Raw genomic sequence first — 17,896 nt, 5'->3', positions numbered from 1 at the left:
AATAAGGTCAATTTCGTGCCGAAAATGTTCAACCCTTCCAACACTCCGGAGCCCCGCCCCATCGAGAAGTACTGGGCGATTATGAAGCAGCACCTTCTTAAACGACCTAAGGTAGTGAAGACAGTCGAGGAACTGAAGAAAGTATGGGTTTACATGCAAAAAACGGTTGATTCACAGGTTGTGCAGAATCTTATGGCCGGGGTTAAGGCCAAGGTGCGGGCATTTGCGTATGGACTGTAAATAAAATACGAGTAAAATGGTAAAATGAAGTTTAATAGTTATTTCTCAATCCCTGAAAATTTGATGGCAATCGGATGAAAACTCGAATTTGCGAATCAATTTTGTGTGTGGCAATTTCATCGTGGACACCCTTTATTCGCTTGATATAAATTATCAGTTTTTTTCTCACTAAGTGACTCCTGGCATAGTTCCCGGTAAATTGATCGAAAAGTGAGTTTTTTTAAAGTAGAAAGTGTCATTTTCGGAACGATTAATCCGTGCTATTGGTAATTCGCAAACCAATTTGGGCATCATCGTTGCGTGATCACGCATACGCGCTCATGCCCTTCCTCAATACATCGAGCTGGGAAAACTTCGTCTTCCTGTGCGGTTGTTTGTACCTCGGGTCATGAACTGCCAGAATTGTAAGCGGTTGGGACATACGGCCTCCCACTGCGGCAACAAGGCACGCTGCTCCACATGCGGGGAGAAGCATGAGGATGGCGCTTGCGCAGCTACTGCACCAAAATGCGTGTACTGCAACGGAACTCCTCCTCATACTCTCTCGTCGTGCCCGGCATACAAACAGCTCGGGGACAAAATGAAACGCTCCCTTAAGGAACGTTCCAGGCGGTATTTTGCAGAAATGCTTAAGACAGCCACGCCATCGACCAATGTCAAAAATCCCTTTTCTCTTTTGTCAGATGACGAGACTGACTCTGACTTGGCTGAGGAGGGAACTTCTTTCAGTTTTCCGGAAGGTTCTGCACGGAAACGAAAGCGCATCCGTTCGCAGATTGTTGCAAATAAAGAACCCCAAATCAGCTTGCCCAAATCAAGGAGTGGTGGAAAAAAGGAGACTTCTACTCCTCCTGGATTCCGCAGAACTGACTATACCCAGGATTTTCCACCTCTTCCGGGGACATCCAAAACCCCTGATGCCCCAATTTTAAGAACAGAAACCCCTTCTTCATCTGGGTTGTTCTCATTTGATGACATTGTGGACGGTATTCTCAAATACCTCAACATTTCTGATCCTCTGAAAAGCATTGTCCTCACATTGCTTCCCACTGTGAAATCCTTCTTGAAGCAATTGACTTCAAAATGGCCCCTTCTTGCAGCTATCATCTCCTTCGATGGATAATTTTCCAAACGAGGTCGGGGATTTGATCACTGTTCTACAGTGGAATTGTCGAAGTCTTATTCCGAAATTAGATTCGTTCAAGTATTTAGTCCATAACAATAATTGTGATGCATTTGCCCTCTGTGAAACATGGCTCTCTTCAGAAATTGATCTCCCTTTTTATGATTTTAACATTATTCGATTGGATCGTGAGGATTCACGTGGAGGAGGGGTATATATTGCTCCTAGAGTCTCTGTTAATCGCAAACAACTTTTCGACATATGTGCGGTACTTCCCGCTCCATGGTTGATCATGGGAGATTTTAACTCCCACGGTACCGGCTGGGGGGAGCTGTACGATGATAACCGTTCTACTTTGATTTATGATCTCTGCGACAACTTCAACATGACAATACTTAGCAATGGAGAAGTAACACGTTTGGCTGGTCCATCCTCGAATGGTAGCAGATTAGACCTCACCTTTTGCTCCAATTCACTATCGTTGGATTGCACTTGGCATGTAATCCAGGATCCGCACGGTAGTGATCATTTGCCGATCAAAATTTCGATTGCCAGTGGGTTCAACTCGTCAGAATCCGTTAACGTCGCGTATGATCTAACCCGTAACATCGATTGGACTAAGTTCCAATCCGCGATAGGCGATGCAGTATCGTCAGTGGAAGAGCTTCCGCCGTTGGAGGAATATAATTTCCTCTCTAATCTCATCGTCGACAGCGCACTTCAAGCTCAAACACGACCGGTGCCGCGATCGTCAATCCGTAAGAAAACAACATCGCTCTGGTGGGATCAACAATGCACGGAGGTTTACCGTAAAAAGTCCAACGCGTTTAAACTTTTTCGGAAACGCGGAACACGCGAGCATTTCGACGCATACACATCTCTTGAACGCGAACTCAAGAGCCTCATCAGGGCCAAAAAACGGGGTTACTGGCGGCAGTTTGTAGACGGATTGTCGCGCGAAACGTCTATGAATACGCTTTGGAGTACGGCGCGAAGAATGCGTAACCGGTCTACTAACAACGAAAGCGAGGAATGCTCGGATCAATGGATTCTTAAATTCGCGCGAAAAGTGTGCCCGGATTCCGTGCCGTCGCAGTTGATTCCTCCCGAAACCGCGAATTCGGTAGACGAAATCAGTCAGCCTTTTTCAATGGTGGAACTTTCACTCGCTCTCCTTTCGTGTGGAAATTCTGCCCCGGGATCTGATAGAATCAAGTTCAACTTGCTGAAAAACCTCCCAGACGTCGCTAAGAGGCGCATGTTGAACTTGTACAATCAGTTCTTGGAGCTCAATATTGTTCCCGACGATTGGAGACGAGTGAGGGTGATAGCCATTAAAAAGCCTGATAAACCCGCGTCGGATCACAATTCGTATCGGCCCATCGCGATGCTGTCGTGTATTCGGAAATTGATGGAGAAAATGATCCTTTTTCGCCTCGACAAATGGGTTGAGACGAACCACCTTCTTTCAGATACTCAATTTGGTTTCCGTAGGGGTAAGGGAACGAACGACTGTCTCGCGTTGCTTTCCTCGGAAATTCAGTTAGCTTTTGCTAAGAAAGAGCAATTGGCTTCTGTGTTCTTGGATATCAAGGGGGCTTTTGATTCAGCATCCGTTGAAGTTCTTTCAGAGAAACTCCACGCTTGTGGATTGTCTCCATTAATGAATAATTTTTTGTACAATTTGCTGTCAGAAAAACATATGAGCTTTTCTCATGGAAACTCTACAGCTTTTCGATTTAGCTACATGGGTCTCCCCCAAGGCTCATGTTTAAGCCCCCTTTTGTACAATTTCTACGTTAGAGAAATTGATGTCTATCTTAGTGACAATTGCACGTTGAGACAACTTGCAGATGACGGCGTAGTGTCTATCACAGGGCCAAAAGAGGTTGACCTGCAAGGACCCTTACAGGATACCTTGGACAATTTGTCTACTTGGGCTATTCAGCTAGGTATCGAATTCTCCACGGAGAAAACTGAGTTGGTCGTTTTTTCTAGGAAGCATAGCCCAGCACAACCGAAGCTTCAACTTTTGGGTAAACCGATCACTCATTCCATGTCTTTTAAATATCTCGGGGTCTGGTTCGATTCCAAATGCACCTGGAGATCCCACATTGAGTATCTGAGAAGAAAATGCCAACTAAGGATCAATTTCATTCGATTAATTACCGGAACGTGGTGGGGAGCCCATCCACAAGATCTTCTGACGTTGTACCGGACAACGATTTTATCGGTTTTAGAGTACGGCAGTTTTTGCTTCCAGTCGGCAGCTAAAACGCACATCATCAAGCTGGAACGGATCCAGTATCGTTGTCTTCGTATCGCGTTAGGATGCATGCACTCGACTCATACTATGAGTCTCGAAGTGCTGGCGGGCATGTTGCCACTATCCGTCCGTTTTTCAGAGTTATCTCTTAGGCTCCTCACCCGTTGCGAAGTAATGAACCCACTGGTGATCGAAAATTTTGAGAAGCTTCTGGAGCTAAATCCTCAAACATGTTTTATGACTTTGTACTACCTATATTTAACACAGGATGTCAGCCCTTCAAGAAATATTCCCAATCGTGTAGTCTTCTCCGATTTCGGCAATTCAGTGAATTTTGATTTATCTATGACGCAGGAAATCCGCGGAATTCCAGAGCATCATCGTCCTATGATTGCTCCGTCATTATACGCTGCAAAGTTTGGCCATGTTGATTCTGCAAGAACGTTTTTCACAGATGGATCTCTAATAGAGGAGTCCGCTGGTTTTGGTGTATTTAATGAATTTCATAGCGCCTCTCGAAAACTTGAAGCTCCTTGTTCTGTATATGTGGCAGAACTGGCAGCAATTCACTACACTTTGGAAACTATTGCTTCACTTCTTCCAGACCACTACTTTATTTTTACGGATAGTCTCAGTTCTGTCGAGGCTATCCGTTCCATTAGGCCGGTAAAGCACTTCTCGTATTTTCTCTTGAAAATACGAGAACTGCTTAGTGCTTTATCCGTGCGCTCTTTCATCATCACCTTCGCGTGGGTCCCTTCGCATTGCTCAATTTTGGGCAATGAGAAGGCGGATTCACTTGCGAAGGTGGGCGCTATGGAAGGCGACATTTATGATCGACAGATCGCCTATAGTGAATTTTTCTCTATTTATCGTCAGCAGTCGCTCGTTAGCTGGCAACATCAATGGAGTGAAGGGAGCTTGGGACGATGGCTACATTCAATTATCCCTAAGGTGTCGAAGTTTGCATGGTTCAAAGGGTTGGACTTGGGTCGAGACTTCATACGCGTGATGTCTCGTCTCATGTCCAATCACTATTGTCTAAACGCTCACTTGTTCCGTGTGGGGTTGGGAGACAGCAATCTCTGTGAATGTGGACAAGGTTACCAGGACGCTGATCACATCCTTTGGTCTTGTGCGGAGTATCGTGGAGTCAGATCACATTTTTATGATTCCCTTCGGGCTCGAGGTAGACAACCTAATGTTCCAGTTCGGGATATTTTGGCTAGACGCGATCTGGAGTTTATGAAACTCATATATGGGTCATTCCGCGCCAAGTGGTCACAAAAAATTGCAAAAGTGAAATTGACCTCTTCCGATTTGAACCAAATTTGGAGGGAATGTTCATTTAAGTTCGAATTCTAAATTTCCAAAGTTGTATGCTGATCGTAGCACCCCTCGATCAAGGGGCACATTTTTCATTTTTCATTATTTTTTAGAAACTACTACTTTCTTTTGTTCATATCTCCGGAACAAATAAAGCTACAAATTGCATTAGGCATTGTTTTAATAATGAAATTAGCCAATAAATCTAAATTTGTAACTTTTGTTTCTGTACAGTGTTGCCAAATATTTTTTATTTTTGTTTGAAAACTTTAAATGCAGTTTTCTCATAATACGTGTCGTTTACTTTTCATTTTAAGGACACCATCGTGTTCTTCATCCTTTTTTACATAAGAAACACTTAACGACAAAAAGTAATTTGCGTAGTTTCTGAGATATTGCATTTTGAATAAACGAAAGTCATAAATTATGAGGGTTATTTTTTTAACGTTTCCTCGTAATAAGATTAATTCTCATGACTTACTTTGTTAAATAATACTTGATGGAAACAAAATAGGTATGATAAAACCAATAATAGTTTTTATGTAGTGTTGACAAATTTAAATATTATTTAGTGGCTGAAAACTTTACACTAGTAATAATCTAATCGAATTGCATTATAAATTAAGACATTCCAATACATACAGTATTGTATCAAACACTGATCGATTTGTTTCTTATATTTTATTATAACAATGTAAAACATAAATTACAATTTACTTATTTTTCTTCTCAAGGCTAGCACTTCGTGATGATTTCTTCCCATTATTATTCGAATCCACTTGCTTTGCACGTTTCGTTGCCACAACTCTAAAAGCTGAACCAGTTGTGGCACCAGAAACAGTTTTCATAATAATGGTATCAATACCAGAAGGAGCTGCTGCATGAATTGAACGAATACCGGGAATAGATGCAGCTGATGCAAAACGGTGGAACAGTATTTGTTTTTCTTCGGAACAGATCTCAGATGACACAAATCTAACGTTTGTATTGCAATTCTTCATTGCCCAGTCATAGAGCTCCTTTGGCGTGTGAATAGTGGCTCCTTGTAAACTAGCTCGCGTTGCCAATCTCTTCAAAGTTCATCCCAATCCGTCGCTTGGTCCTTTGCCATGTGCCGTAACAAAGTAGTGCCACTCAGTGGGCACCCCAAATTTTCTTTCGTGGAAAACCAGGGTACCGCACTATCGGAGAAGTACGAGATTTTGGACAACTGTGATACCTAGGATTTGAGATACTCTATGAAATGGCGCTGGAAAGCATGAAATGTTGTTGTGCTGTGCTCTAGAGTATCGGACATTATGACGCAGTTCAATGGTACAACTTTATTCTGGTGTACAGTGTAGGCATCAAAAGTGTGAACGGTTGCCAGCAAATCATTATAATGAATTTCCTGTACACTTAAAAAAACAAAAGAATAGTTTTCAGAGAAATCTGCCACTACAACGACTTCACCTTCACGTAAGCTATGACGAGTGAATTTGAAAAACTCCTAAAGTTCTAGTTTCACTACAATATAGACGTGCTTTCGTACGGCTGGGATTGAAATGAATAATTCAAGATGAATTTTACCTGTAGGTGGCTGGTCATTATACATGTTTTTTTAACCGCCAGATGACATTGCACGCATACTTTCCGACCTTTGATAATTTTTGGCAAAGTTCTTATTGTACACGTCATGAAACCGTGCAGAAATTGGTTTCAAACTCTTGCGACGAATAACTGTATGCAGATTCAATGGGTTGCAGCACTGTCGTTGCATTGTCGCATACAGGTCTCCATATTGCTTGGCATGGCCATCACAAACACTTTTCAGTTCCGTAACACCAGAACGAAGCTTGTAATTGTGTTCCACTGTTCGGGACCTAACACCACTGCGACCAGTAATTTGATCTATTGTAGTATTTCCCGTGTCCTTAGTTTAGTGCATGTCGCATTACTCCATCAGTATTGAGAAATGATGAAGTATTCGATTTTTTTACAGTTGTCATTCTTGCATTTATCTCAAGGATCCGACTCTAATTGAAAGGTCCCGCTATTTATACCCTTCGGAGTATTGAAACACCCTCCAAAGGCACGCCCCTTTGTCAGTCAAAATTGGATTCCTTAGCAACAAAAATAAGGAATGACACCGATATTGACCATGCATCAGAACCCTAGTCTTAAGTACTTCAAATTAGGGAACAACGAATAGAAGATTAGGAATCACATAGATGAAGACTAACTAACTCATTTTTTTCCTTGTTTCAAGATCATCCTCGGTGGACAAAGCCAAGTCTTGTCACTATCAACAAGGCATAAAAAGTAACAAGGACTAAGATGTGTTCCTTTGATTACTGAAAAATCCTGTTCCCCTAGTTTGAACTAGTCAGGACTAGGAATCGGTGGTAGATCTTACATCCCTTAACGTACCACGAAAAGGTGATCTACCCACTAAATTGTGTTTCTCGTGTGTTTTAGGGTGTCGGCAGGTGTTTATGGGTGTTTCTGCATGTATACCTAGCTGTTAAAACGTTTATTGAAAATTAATGCTTACTGGCTAGCATTACATCCACTTTTGTTTATAATCAGAATTATTTTTTTTTGCTCTCCAAAAATTTACCAATTTAATCATCCACAGTGAACGCACGGAATTTAAGAAATAATGCACACGTCAATGTAAACAACTTACAGGAATTCAAATTCGCAACCCTGATCGTCATCCGCAACACCTATCTAAAAGAATGTGCTGTGTATGTATGTCTGGAGGTCCACTCCGATCTCAAAAAGTACTCCCTCAGTCGTCGCATTCTTATGTCATGATGCTTGACATCCTGGCTCAAACCTGTAAAGTCCTCTCGAATCCATCCCAACCGAATTCCAGTCGCAATCAAGCCCAGATAACCAAACCGAGCACGCCCTTTTCTAAGCAATCTCTGGATCGAACCTATTTGTAAGCGGCAGCTAGTAGGATGGATCTCTCTGATTTGGTATTGTGTATATGAAATCCACGACGAAAGGGTATCAAACACATTAGAAAGAAATATCTGTCTTCAGCTATCGATCAATAATTGATACGATAATTATTATCCGCTTCATTCATATACAGTTACAGATATTCTAGCTTGTTAGAGGTTGAAACTGTCTGTTTTTCAATGTTGAGCTTGATGTTGAATCTTCTTTCCTAATTGCGGGGGTGAGGGCTACTTCGGTTTCCCGATCAGTTTTTTTGTGGAATCCTACCGATTTCTGGAGGTCCTTCCTTCAGAAAAAAATAAACAAAAACAAAAAGGGCATCAAATGAATGGCAGTGCTGCCAGAAAAGATTGAAAAATTGGTTCTCATGTGTTTGAGTGTGTCGAAGAGTGTCGAAGAGTGTTTTTGATGTGTTTAACACAAGGTGGCAAAGTGGCTTACCCCCTGAATAGAACACACCATTTTCCACTCGGTATCTGCAAACTTCTAATAAACTAGACAGATGCGCCAGAGATGCTTAAAACATTAGGCGTCATATGTATTCTATGTTTTATATAAAAAAAAATAAAAAATGTGTTATCTTAATAAATAGTTATTTTGGCGTTCTTGTACCAAAAAATAACGATTTAGGTCCGTTGTGCACTTACCTTCTGAAAACTTTAAAATAATAGGTTTGGATATTAATTCCATTGCTTTAGAAAATGCATCAGAAAAATAAAAAACACTTTTCTTTAATTTGTTTTCCGAAAATGTTACATTGCATTGAACTTTGTTTTAGATAGTCTATCTTATGTAAAAATGCTGTGGGACACGATGGTGCAATCAAACCAAATATTTAGATGCATAAAGTTTTCAAACAAAAATAAAAAATATTTGGCAACACTGTACAGAAACAAAAGTTACATATTTATTATTATTTGTCTAATTTCCTTATTAAAACAAGGAAGCTTTATTTGTTCCGGAGATATGAACAAAAGAAAGTAGTGCTTTCCAAAGAATAACGAAAAATGGAAAATGCGCCCCTTGACCGAGGGGTGCTCCGATTAGCATAAAACTTTGGATTTTGAAAATTTAAACTTAAATGAACATTCCCTACAAATTTGGTCCAAATCGGAAGAGGTCAATTTCATGTGCTGTGTACACTTGGCGCGGAATGACCCATATGTTTACTTTAAGGATATTAACCTTAGATTGTAAGTTTGATTAACCTTGTGTTTAGTTTGTATTTTGTACGTGTGGGTTTTTTTTTCAATGTTTGTTTTCAAGATGAATAGAAATAATTTCATGCTTTAGGATTAATTAAATAGTTGTATCGTAAACCACATTTCAAACCTCCTTCTTCCCTTTTCCCATCCACAAATTGTAAATCTCCACTAACCTCGAGACAACCGCGAGTACTCGGTCCAGTTCCTTTAACTTTAAATTTAAGACAGACAGTAATAATGTATAACGCAAAATATAACTCGGCTCTGTAAAGTTTATTCGATTGAGCCTGTACAAATAAAGTAATTATAAAAAAAAATCAACTGTTCAGCAGGCAAAATTGGTGTTTCTGGAGCGTTAAATAGGTCACAAAAATTATGACTACTATGTCACACTGCAGAATACATCTCTTCATCAATTAATACATATTAAGTTTGACGATGGGCAGAAAAACGATGTTCTGCAAAGTTGTAGCTGAGACAATTTCCCATAACAATAGCGATAGCACATGTTATGGAAAATCACAAGAAGACAGTGAACAAAAAGTTTGACTTTCCCATAGTAAATTCCATATAAACTTCAGATGGTTTGTGCCAAGTCAGTTTCTTACCAAAATGAGTTTAAATTTTGGGAGGCTAATCAGGACCCGATTTGGAACCGTTTGAGTACTGTGGACCGAAGATTTCAAATTATGCATCAGTCTATGGGCAGTATTTACCTAATTGCCTTTATCTTGAGTTTAAATTTTATTCATGCTTCACCAAATTTAATACAAGGTAAGAACATTGATTTTGCCATATATCTATGCAAATAAAACCATAAATAATATTCCAAATTCGAGCTAGTCACTAGGGCCAAAAAGTGGATCACTTGAGTCATATATGAAACACCAAGTAGAGGAAATCCCCAGAGAATGTTCTAGTAAATTCCTTATATGGATTTTGTAGAATGCAAAGAAGACCAAAATCATTTGTTGCAAAAAACGGGAAGGCACTGTATTTGTACACAGTTTGTCTTTTAAATCCTTAAACCATTAACAAAAAAAACCGTCCTGGAGATGCCGGGTATCGATCCCGGTACCTCTCACATGCTAAGCGAGCGCTCTACCATCTGAGCTACACCCCCTTTGACGATGTTGGTCAAATGGCTATGCAGCTTATTGTGACTTCAACTGTATTATTCCACTTATGAGATTTTACATGCAGGCACCTGCAATGCAACTAAACTAGGTAGTAGCAATAAGCCTTTCACTTTTAAAGCCACGCCAAATCCGTACGTGAACTTGTTTCGCATACAAAATGTCAACCTGTGCATGGTTTTCCAATTTGCTTTGATGCTATTTGATTTCTTGATTGGAAGTGTCCGGAACTTGATCGATTTTGTATTGCCACTCTTTTTCGTTCCAAATGAGATATTAAGCATTCACCGTCGGAGGGGGTGTAGCTCAGATGGTAGAGCGCTCGCTTAGCATGTGAGAGGTACCGGGATCGATACCCGGCATCTCCAAATTATTTTTTTCATTCATAAATTAATCAAATCCAATACTGCTTGCTGTTCCTCATATCAAAACAAGAGACCCAGAATTGTCCATTCATCCGCTACAAGTAATTAATTAACATTCGCCGTTGTGTGCGTGTCCCTCAATTTTCCACTAAACTGATCCCCGTTTTCAATCACCGCATAAATAATTGTTAATTTTTCAAATGGTACCCAACTAAACAGCCAACCAGGCGACCCCTGAACCAATTTCCGCTCGCTAATTTTAATATTGAATAAATGTTAAACCTTGCGGAATGATGGTTATTACTTTCGACGCAGGCTTTCTCTCTGTTTGGATAGTCGAATGGAAACCCCTTCGTGCATTGCCTAGCATAGGCATAAATCAAACAACGGCGCGTCACAATTCGGCACGGTTTTCATTCGCGTTTCGCTGTGCCGGATCAAGTCTCTCAGTCTGTGGGGGAAAATTAGCTCGACTGAACAAATAGAACCAATCATCACCGTCATTCAAATACGCAGCCGTTGCGTGGTTTCGCGGTTTACTTAGGATCGAACGAGAGGCATTTCCGGATCCGAAATTCAGAAGGGGATTCAAAAGTTTTTCCAACCTTCCTCCCTTCCTGTGGCCGGGCAAGCTGCGCGTCGCGTCGACTGTTGTTATTTCATTATCTTTCAATTTAGCGAAAAATTTGTATTTATGTTGGAGCGGTTGAAGGTTGTCGGGCTTCGTGGTGAGAGGAAAGTTTTTCTGTTCTTTTTTTTTTCTTTTGTTCAAATAGGATGAAAAGATGAAAATTAAATATTGAACGAAGCGGGAAAAGAATCTGCGCAAAAATCATAAGATTTTTCCTCGCTCAATTAAACGCGAAGAAAAGGAGAAGGGAAGGTGAATTTTAATTACTAATCAGCGCAGCGAAAAGGAAACCTTTTTCTCTCGGTTTCTGGCAATGTTCCCGCAACTGTGGCCATTCTCTGTTGTTGCGACTTGAAGAAATTTTTGCACCTGGAGGTGTTTTTGTGGAATGATGGCTAAAAACTGGAAAAAGCAGAAGATGATGGAAAAAAAGGAGGGATGATGAATTTTAATGATGATTAAAGCTGTTAAAACGATACATGGATCGAAGGATGTGGAAAATTCTGTTAAAAGTTAGATCAAGTGATGACAAAATGTTATAGGTCAGGGTTTAGTTTAGCCATAAGGAGGCTCTGACGATTGACGGTGACGAAATTGAGGTGGTGATGATTTCATGTATTTGGGCTCACTGGTGAGTGGTAACCGCTGAATATGATCATCATTCCTTAATTTAACGTCGGTCTCTGTTCCGCAATCTAGTGCCAATCACCGACGGGCATCGATTGTCATCCATTGACGGCAATCAAATGTGCAAGGAAGGCAGCTTCCACACCTGCGAAGGATATCGCACCCATTCAAACACACATGGACCGGGACCAACGACTTTACTTCCCTTCCGAAGGAAGACGTGAGATATTTTTCATGCCTCAGAAAAATCCCACCCAGAACCCAGACCCATTGGAGTGAGAAAGCAGTCACGCTTACCACTACACCACCGGCGCCGGCCGCTGAAAATGATACCAGCAGAGAAATTCAAAGACGCATTATGGAAGGAAATCGTGCCTACTTTGGAAATCAAAATCCAGAGGCGTCCCGCCGATGGATCGCTAATATGTTTGAAATTGCAAATACAACTGTGTCTCGCGTGATAAGAATCTTCAAAAAGCGTCTGAGTGCCCGAAGGAAGGAACGGAGTGGTCATAAAAGCGGTCCAAAGGACAGCAAAATGGCCAGGAAAGTTATGCAACAGTTCAAGAACCGTCATGTCATTTCGAGATGTCGCTAAAAACTTCAAGGTGTCAGTCGGTTTTGAGCAGAAAACCATGAAGCGTGCAAGATGCAAAACGCCCCAAACCGGAATGAAAAGCAAATCATCACTGCGAAAACCCGCGCCCGGAAACTTTACACGAAGTTGCTCTCCAAATCGAGACGAAATTGAATAAAACAAATGTTGTAAATCATAACTCATTAGTAGGTTTTCATTCCCTGAAAATTTCAATCGGTTTAATGTTGGTGAGTAAATACGTGTGTGCCAATTTTATCGAATACACCCTTTACAAAATGTTGATTAGACCGGTGGTCCTCTACGGCCTTAACCTTACCAATCAGGCTAAGGCCTTGTTGTCCTCTGCTGTCCGAAGAAGTCGTCTTCACTCTATTCGATCCATGGCCACAGCTCGCCAGCCTTGTAGTCTGCGAAGGGTCCGCAGGTCACCTTCTACTTGGTCGATCCACCTTGCCCGGCTGCTGCTATGGCTATGGCTGGTCTTCCGTGGGTAGTGCAACTTCCAGCTGCTGCGCGCAGTCCTGGGCAACTCCGGCGTCCCGTAGTTGCTCAATGTTGGGTCGCGGCGTTCGACTTCGACGGGTGTTCTGTGTGTTGGTCAGGTGATCTCCAGATGGCTTTGTGGATATCCTTGCGGTGCGTGGAGCAACGAGAACATCGAAAACATGGGCATGTGCATGGCACCGGCACCTGGCAACCCAATGTCGGCAGCGGCCGCGAAAATCTCCGTCGTGGCAGCAGCGTCCGGTGGTGTGACGCGCATTTCGGTGACGGGCGGCTGTTTCAAATCCGAACACGATGAACCAATGTAAGATGGAGTCCATGTCCTTAGAAGGAAAGCAAAAGCAATGACGTAACTCGTTCGTCAGCTCTCACCCCACCATCCATGATCATCACCGTCATTGTCAGCACCATTCAAGACCACACATGGTACAACCATAGAGGTAACTCTAAGACCAGAAGGCCCGAAGAAACGAGCTCAAATTTTTGGCTCAGCTCTGGTACTATCTTCGGTCAGAAGCTAATCGATACACCCCTTGAAACATAGGAAAATCCACGGACCCCTCATTTTATCTGTCAAACTTTCATAGCGAATCAAAACAAACAGAGTGTAGTACTAGAATTTAGATTAGAATGGGGTACGTTAATCAATGTACTTGGGACCAATTAGCGTTGACGGCAACTCTGTAGCTCTTTACTCCTATGGTAAAATCCATAAGCAAACGTCAGACTGTGTGTGAAACATGGCGCACCTGGTACTATCCTTTCACTTCATCGAAAAATCCCATAAGAAACTGTCAATCTTTCTAGAAGAGACAATTTGTCGACGGTGCCGTCAACGCCAATAGGCTAGTCAAGTAGTGAGCCAATTTAAAATCGTTAGTTTCCGTCGGTTGGTAAAAGCATAGAGGTAACTCTAAGACCAGAAGGTCCCGAAGAAACGAGCTCAACTTTTTGGCTCAGCTCTGATACTATCTTCGGTCCCAAGTTAATCGGTGCACCCCTCGAAACATAGGAAAATCCACGAACCCCTCATTTTATCTGTGTAGTACTGGAATGTATACTAGAATGGGGTACGTTAATCGATTTGCTTGGGACCAATAGGCTAGTCAAGTAGTGAGCCAAATTAAAATCGTTAGTTTCGAATTGATTGTTGGTAAAAGTATGTCTACAGATAGACATTGATGAGATCTTTCCACTTTGAAAATTTAAAGTTGGTTTTTTAAAATCATTAATTAAAATCATTTTGCTCAGTATACCTCCAGAACCGGAAGTCATATAAAAAAAATCAATAGCGATCAATGAGGTGATAGGGTCTTTCAAACGAGATATCAACCATATTGATCGGATAAGCCATCTCGAAAAAAGCTTGTCTAGACGGTACGTGTCGCACATATAGACATAACCAAATTTCGTCTTGCCGTGCCGATTTCTAATATTCAATTTGATTCTAAGATGGTGTCATCGCCGAATGATTCATTTCACCGAATTTTACAACTCCAATGAACTGCTCATGTTGAAGAGAAAGAAGCATTCCTATAAATCAAAAATATCTGTTATTTGAAAATTTCTGAAATCAGTACAACTCAAAACAACTGCTCATGTTCAAAAGAAGGAAGCATTACATTTGAAAAGCTTGCCAGGTTGAAAAAATCGAACCTTCTTAATCTTTTTTCGAGACTGATTTCAAAATTTACTGAACTTTGAGAAAAATTCAAACCCGTAGAAAAAGGATTGCTCTTCGGCGAAATGGCCTTCGGTAAAATTAACTTCAGCGAAACTTCCTTCGGCGAAATGTCCCGCTCCCATCGTAATTAAACCACCGACAAACCGGCATGAATTTCTTACCAAAGCACACTACTGACATCTGGCACCAAAGCAAACTACTGACATATTTAGCTAATCCATGAACCCGCATGCAAAAGTTATGAATTGGTTCGTGTCTGATCTATTCTAGACAAATTATTTTATCTGGATCAAAAAATCATATGGTTTTGACAGTTCGGATCACTGCACATTTAAATCGGCCGTTTGCGATTTTCGAGCATAAGTCAGAATTAAGTGTCATGTCGGTTTGTCGGAACTATCGAATAACTATCGATTGGGAATGTTTTATACAGGTGAGATAGTTTGCGTGAAATCCGAATTTAATACCTCATGTTACGTTATGTTATGTTACCTTATATCAAGGTAATACATAGCAATTTTAATCAAATTCTACGCGGAAGTTTTTTTTCCAAGTGTTGACTTCTATAAAATAATCTTATTGTGTAGTTCCAGTTGCAGCTTAAAATATTATAATTCACCTAAATCTAGGGTCCGTCACAAAGCGTGCGGTAACATTAAATTTGCTTTCATCTTGGCTTCCTTATAGCCTTTCCACAATCTATTCACAGCCCATCTAGATTTCAATTCACACAATCTACAAGTTTATGTTTGTTCAATTACCAACGTAACAGCCATTTCCTTTTGTAAACCTCCCATTAATTGTCTAAGAAAAGTTTCAACAGATTTCCTTCGCTTTCCTTGGCCATTTGTCCACTCCTGTGGACTTGGAACTATGACTTTCAAGCAAACAACCACTCCCCTCCTTGACTCAGCGGAGAATGCCAAAGGCGGTCAACCAACAAGCACCGTTCGTAAGTCTTTTCTTTGCTCTCAGAACTTTTCCTTACGGCTTGTTGAAACTTCTTCAACTTCTCAGTTTCCAATCACAAGTTTGTTTGCCTCCTTTTACAGCAATCGGATAAAATTTTAATGAACCAGAAGAAAACTTTTGTCGGAAATCGATTTTCCATTGTTTTCCCGGACCGGAGTAAGTAATTCCAACTATTGATTGAAATTCTCTTCGAGACAATTTGAGTTTGCGTTCGGCAAACTGTTGCAGTGCACACATACGCAATCGCATCCCGTCCACACCGTTGTGAATCTTTAATTCGTTACCATGTTTCAATAGATTCAACTTTGGTAGGAAGGAAGAGAAGGGGCCAATCCGTACGGCGGAAACCCTTGCTCGTTGCTCTATTCAAAAGTTAATCCTTGGGAGAATCGGTTACAAATCAAATAATTACATCGCTCATACCAACCCAAACAACCGGGCTTGGTATTAATGGTATTTATCAACTGGAAATCGTTTGTAAGTAATTTCCTAATCCTTTATGACACGGGAGAAACTATTCATCAACCTATGGGCGGCCGTGCCGTTTACGTACGTAGTTCCCAGTTCTGGTTGGCTGGCAGAAACTTACATGCATTTGTGCGGTTTCAGGACCGTCGCTGTTGAAGTCGTCGTTGGTTGTTGCTGCAGAAGCGAATCCAGCTGCGGTGACGATGCTGACGGTGTCGAATCAGGCTCGGATGACGACGAGGAAGAGAATGATGTTTGTTCATTGTCGGCGATGTTGCTCGATTGTAGTAACGAGCTGAATATGGAATCGTCCGATATGATGGACTGGATGCTGTAGTCCAGGGCATGCTCGTCGATGTCCAGGTTGAAGCTGTAGGAAAAACAGAGCGAGATTTTTGGTTGGAGTTAGTAGCAGTTTTTACTGGGCTGGGCGGATGAATTAGGTTAGTGGATCATGCTGAAAGATAGCATGTCATTTAAAGACGTGATAGCATGTCATTTAAAGACGTGAAAGATAGCATGTCATTTAAAGACGTGCGTGGGATTCTTGTATCAGAATGCTGATCTATTCATTTATGATAATTTTTTTTTACTAAATCCTGAGAACTTTCTAATTGTCCGCCGTGTAAAACAGCATCGTTTCCATAAACGCATAACATTTATCTTATATTATACAGCGCCACAAAGTGCTGATTTTTCGAGCTTAACTTTTTACCATCTATCCTAATACCCCATTCACATTACAGCGTATATTACGTGATATACGCTGTCTTGCAATGAGCACTCATACATCTAGTTTTTACTGGAAATCCTATGTATGAGTGCTCATTGCAAGACAGCGTATATTATGTGATATAGGCTGTAATGTGAACGGGGTATAAAGCAACAATCAATTCGAAACTAACGATTTTAAATTGGCTCACTACTTGACTAGCCTATTGGTCCCAAGCAAATCGATTAACGAACCCCATTCTAGTCAAAATTCTAGCACTACACAATGTTTGTTTTGATTCGCTATGAAAGTTTGACAGATAAAATGAGGGGTTAGCGGATTTTGCTATGTTTCGAGGGGTGAATCGATTAGCTTGGGACCGAAGATAGTACCAGAGCTGAGCCAAAAAGTTGAGCACATTATTTCGGGACCTTCTAGTCTTAGAGTTACCTCTATGGTTTGATGTTCCGGAAGACATAAGGAAGAAAAAAGTGGACAAATTCGCCAAAAAATACTTCCTCTGGCAGGCCATACGCCAATGCGGTAAACTGAGTAAACCGTACATCACACCGTACCGCACCGAGTGCCTCCAGAAGCGTCTGTTGCCCTTTCTGCGGTTCCACGGAGGCGAGACATTATTTTCGCCGAACCTGGCATCATGCCATTACGCGCGATCGACGTTGAATTGGTACAGAGACAATAACGTTGTTTTTGTACCAAAAACCGCCAACTCCCCAAATTCACTAGAGATTCGTCCGGTGGAAAGATTTTGGGCCATAATGAAGGCCAAAGTTCGAAAATCGTCCAAGGTGTTTAAGAACGAGCTGGAGTTGAAGAAAGAATGGATGAAAGTGACCAAAAAGGTCGGCTGCGCCATTGCACAAAATGTAATGTGGGGTCTAAGGGAAAGGTGCGGGCTTTCAGCGATGGAAAGGAAATTGAATAAAGTACTTATGCCGAAACATAATCCATATAGGGTAACCAACTTGAATTGGACCCCTACATATTTTGGACCCTTTTCATATTTTGGACCCTTTTCATATATTTTCCTCGCTTACTGTCTAGTTTCTTCAAATTCATCTGGGTT

The 17,896-nt window shown here is 41.2% G+C and overlaps 1 protein-coding gene and 2 non-coding genes across 3 annotated transcripts in view; 1 reads left to right on the top strand and 2 right to left on the bottom strand.

The window, feature by feature from the left end:
- LOC135704705 (zinc finger protein 676-like) overlaps positions 1-17,896 on the bottom strand; it is a 36,844-nt gene that overhangs the window by 6,133 nt on the left and 12,815 nt on the right. Inside the window, exon 2 of the mRNA XM_065226187.1 lies at positions 16,219-16,467. Coding sequence (XP_065082259.1) covers positions 16,219-16,467 — 249 coding nt within the window. The remainder of the gene's footprint in view (positions 1-16,218; positions 16,468-17,896) is intronic.
- On the bottom strand, positions 10,163-10,235 carry TRNAA-AGC (transfer RNA alanine (anticodon AGC)). The gene has a single exon. It is a non-coding gene; the product is annotated as a tRNA-Ala (tRNA).
- TRNAA-AGC (transfer RNA alanine (anticodon AGC)) lies at positions 10,544-10,616 on the top strand. The gene has a single exon. It is a non-coding gene; the product is annotated as a tRNA-Ala (tRNA).

Source organism: Ochlerotatus camptorhynchus, unplaced genomic scaffold (genome assembly GCF_037179485.1).
Source record: "Ochlerotatus camptorhynchus isolate MF236.1 unplaced genomic scaffold, CSIRO-AGI_Acam_v1.1 ptg000246l, whole genome shotgun sequence".
Taxonomy (NCBI): domain Eukaryota; kingdom Metazoa; phylum Arthropoda; class Insecta; order Diptera; family Culicidae; genus Ochlerotatus; species Ochlerotatus camptorhynchus.
This window is presented reverse-complemented; position numbering and strand designations above follow the sequence as displayed.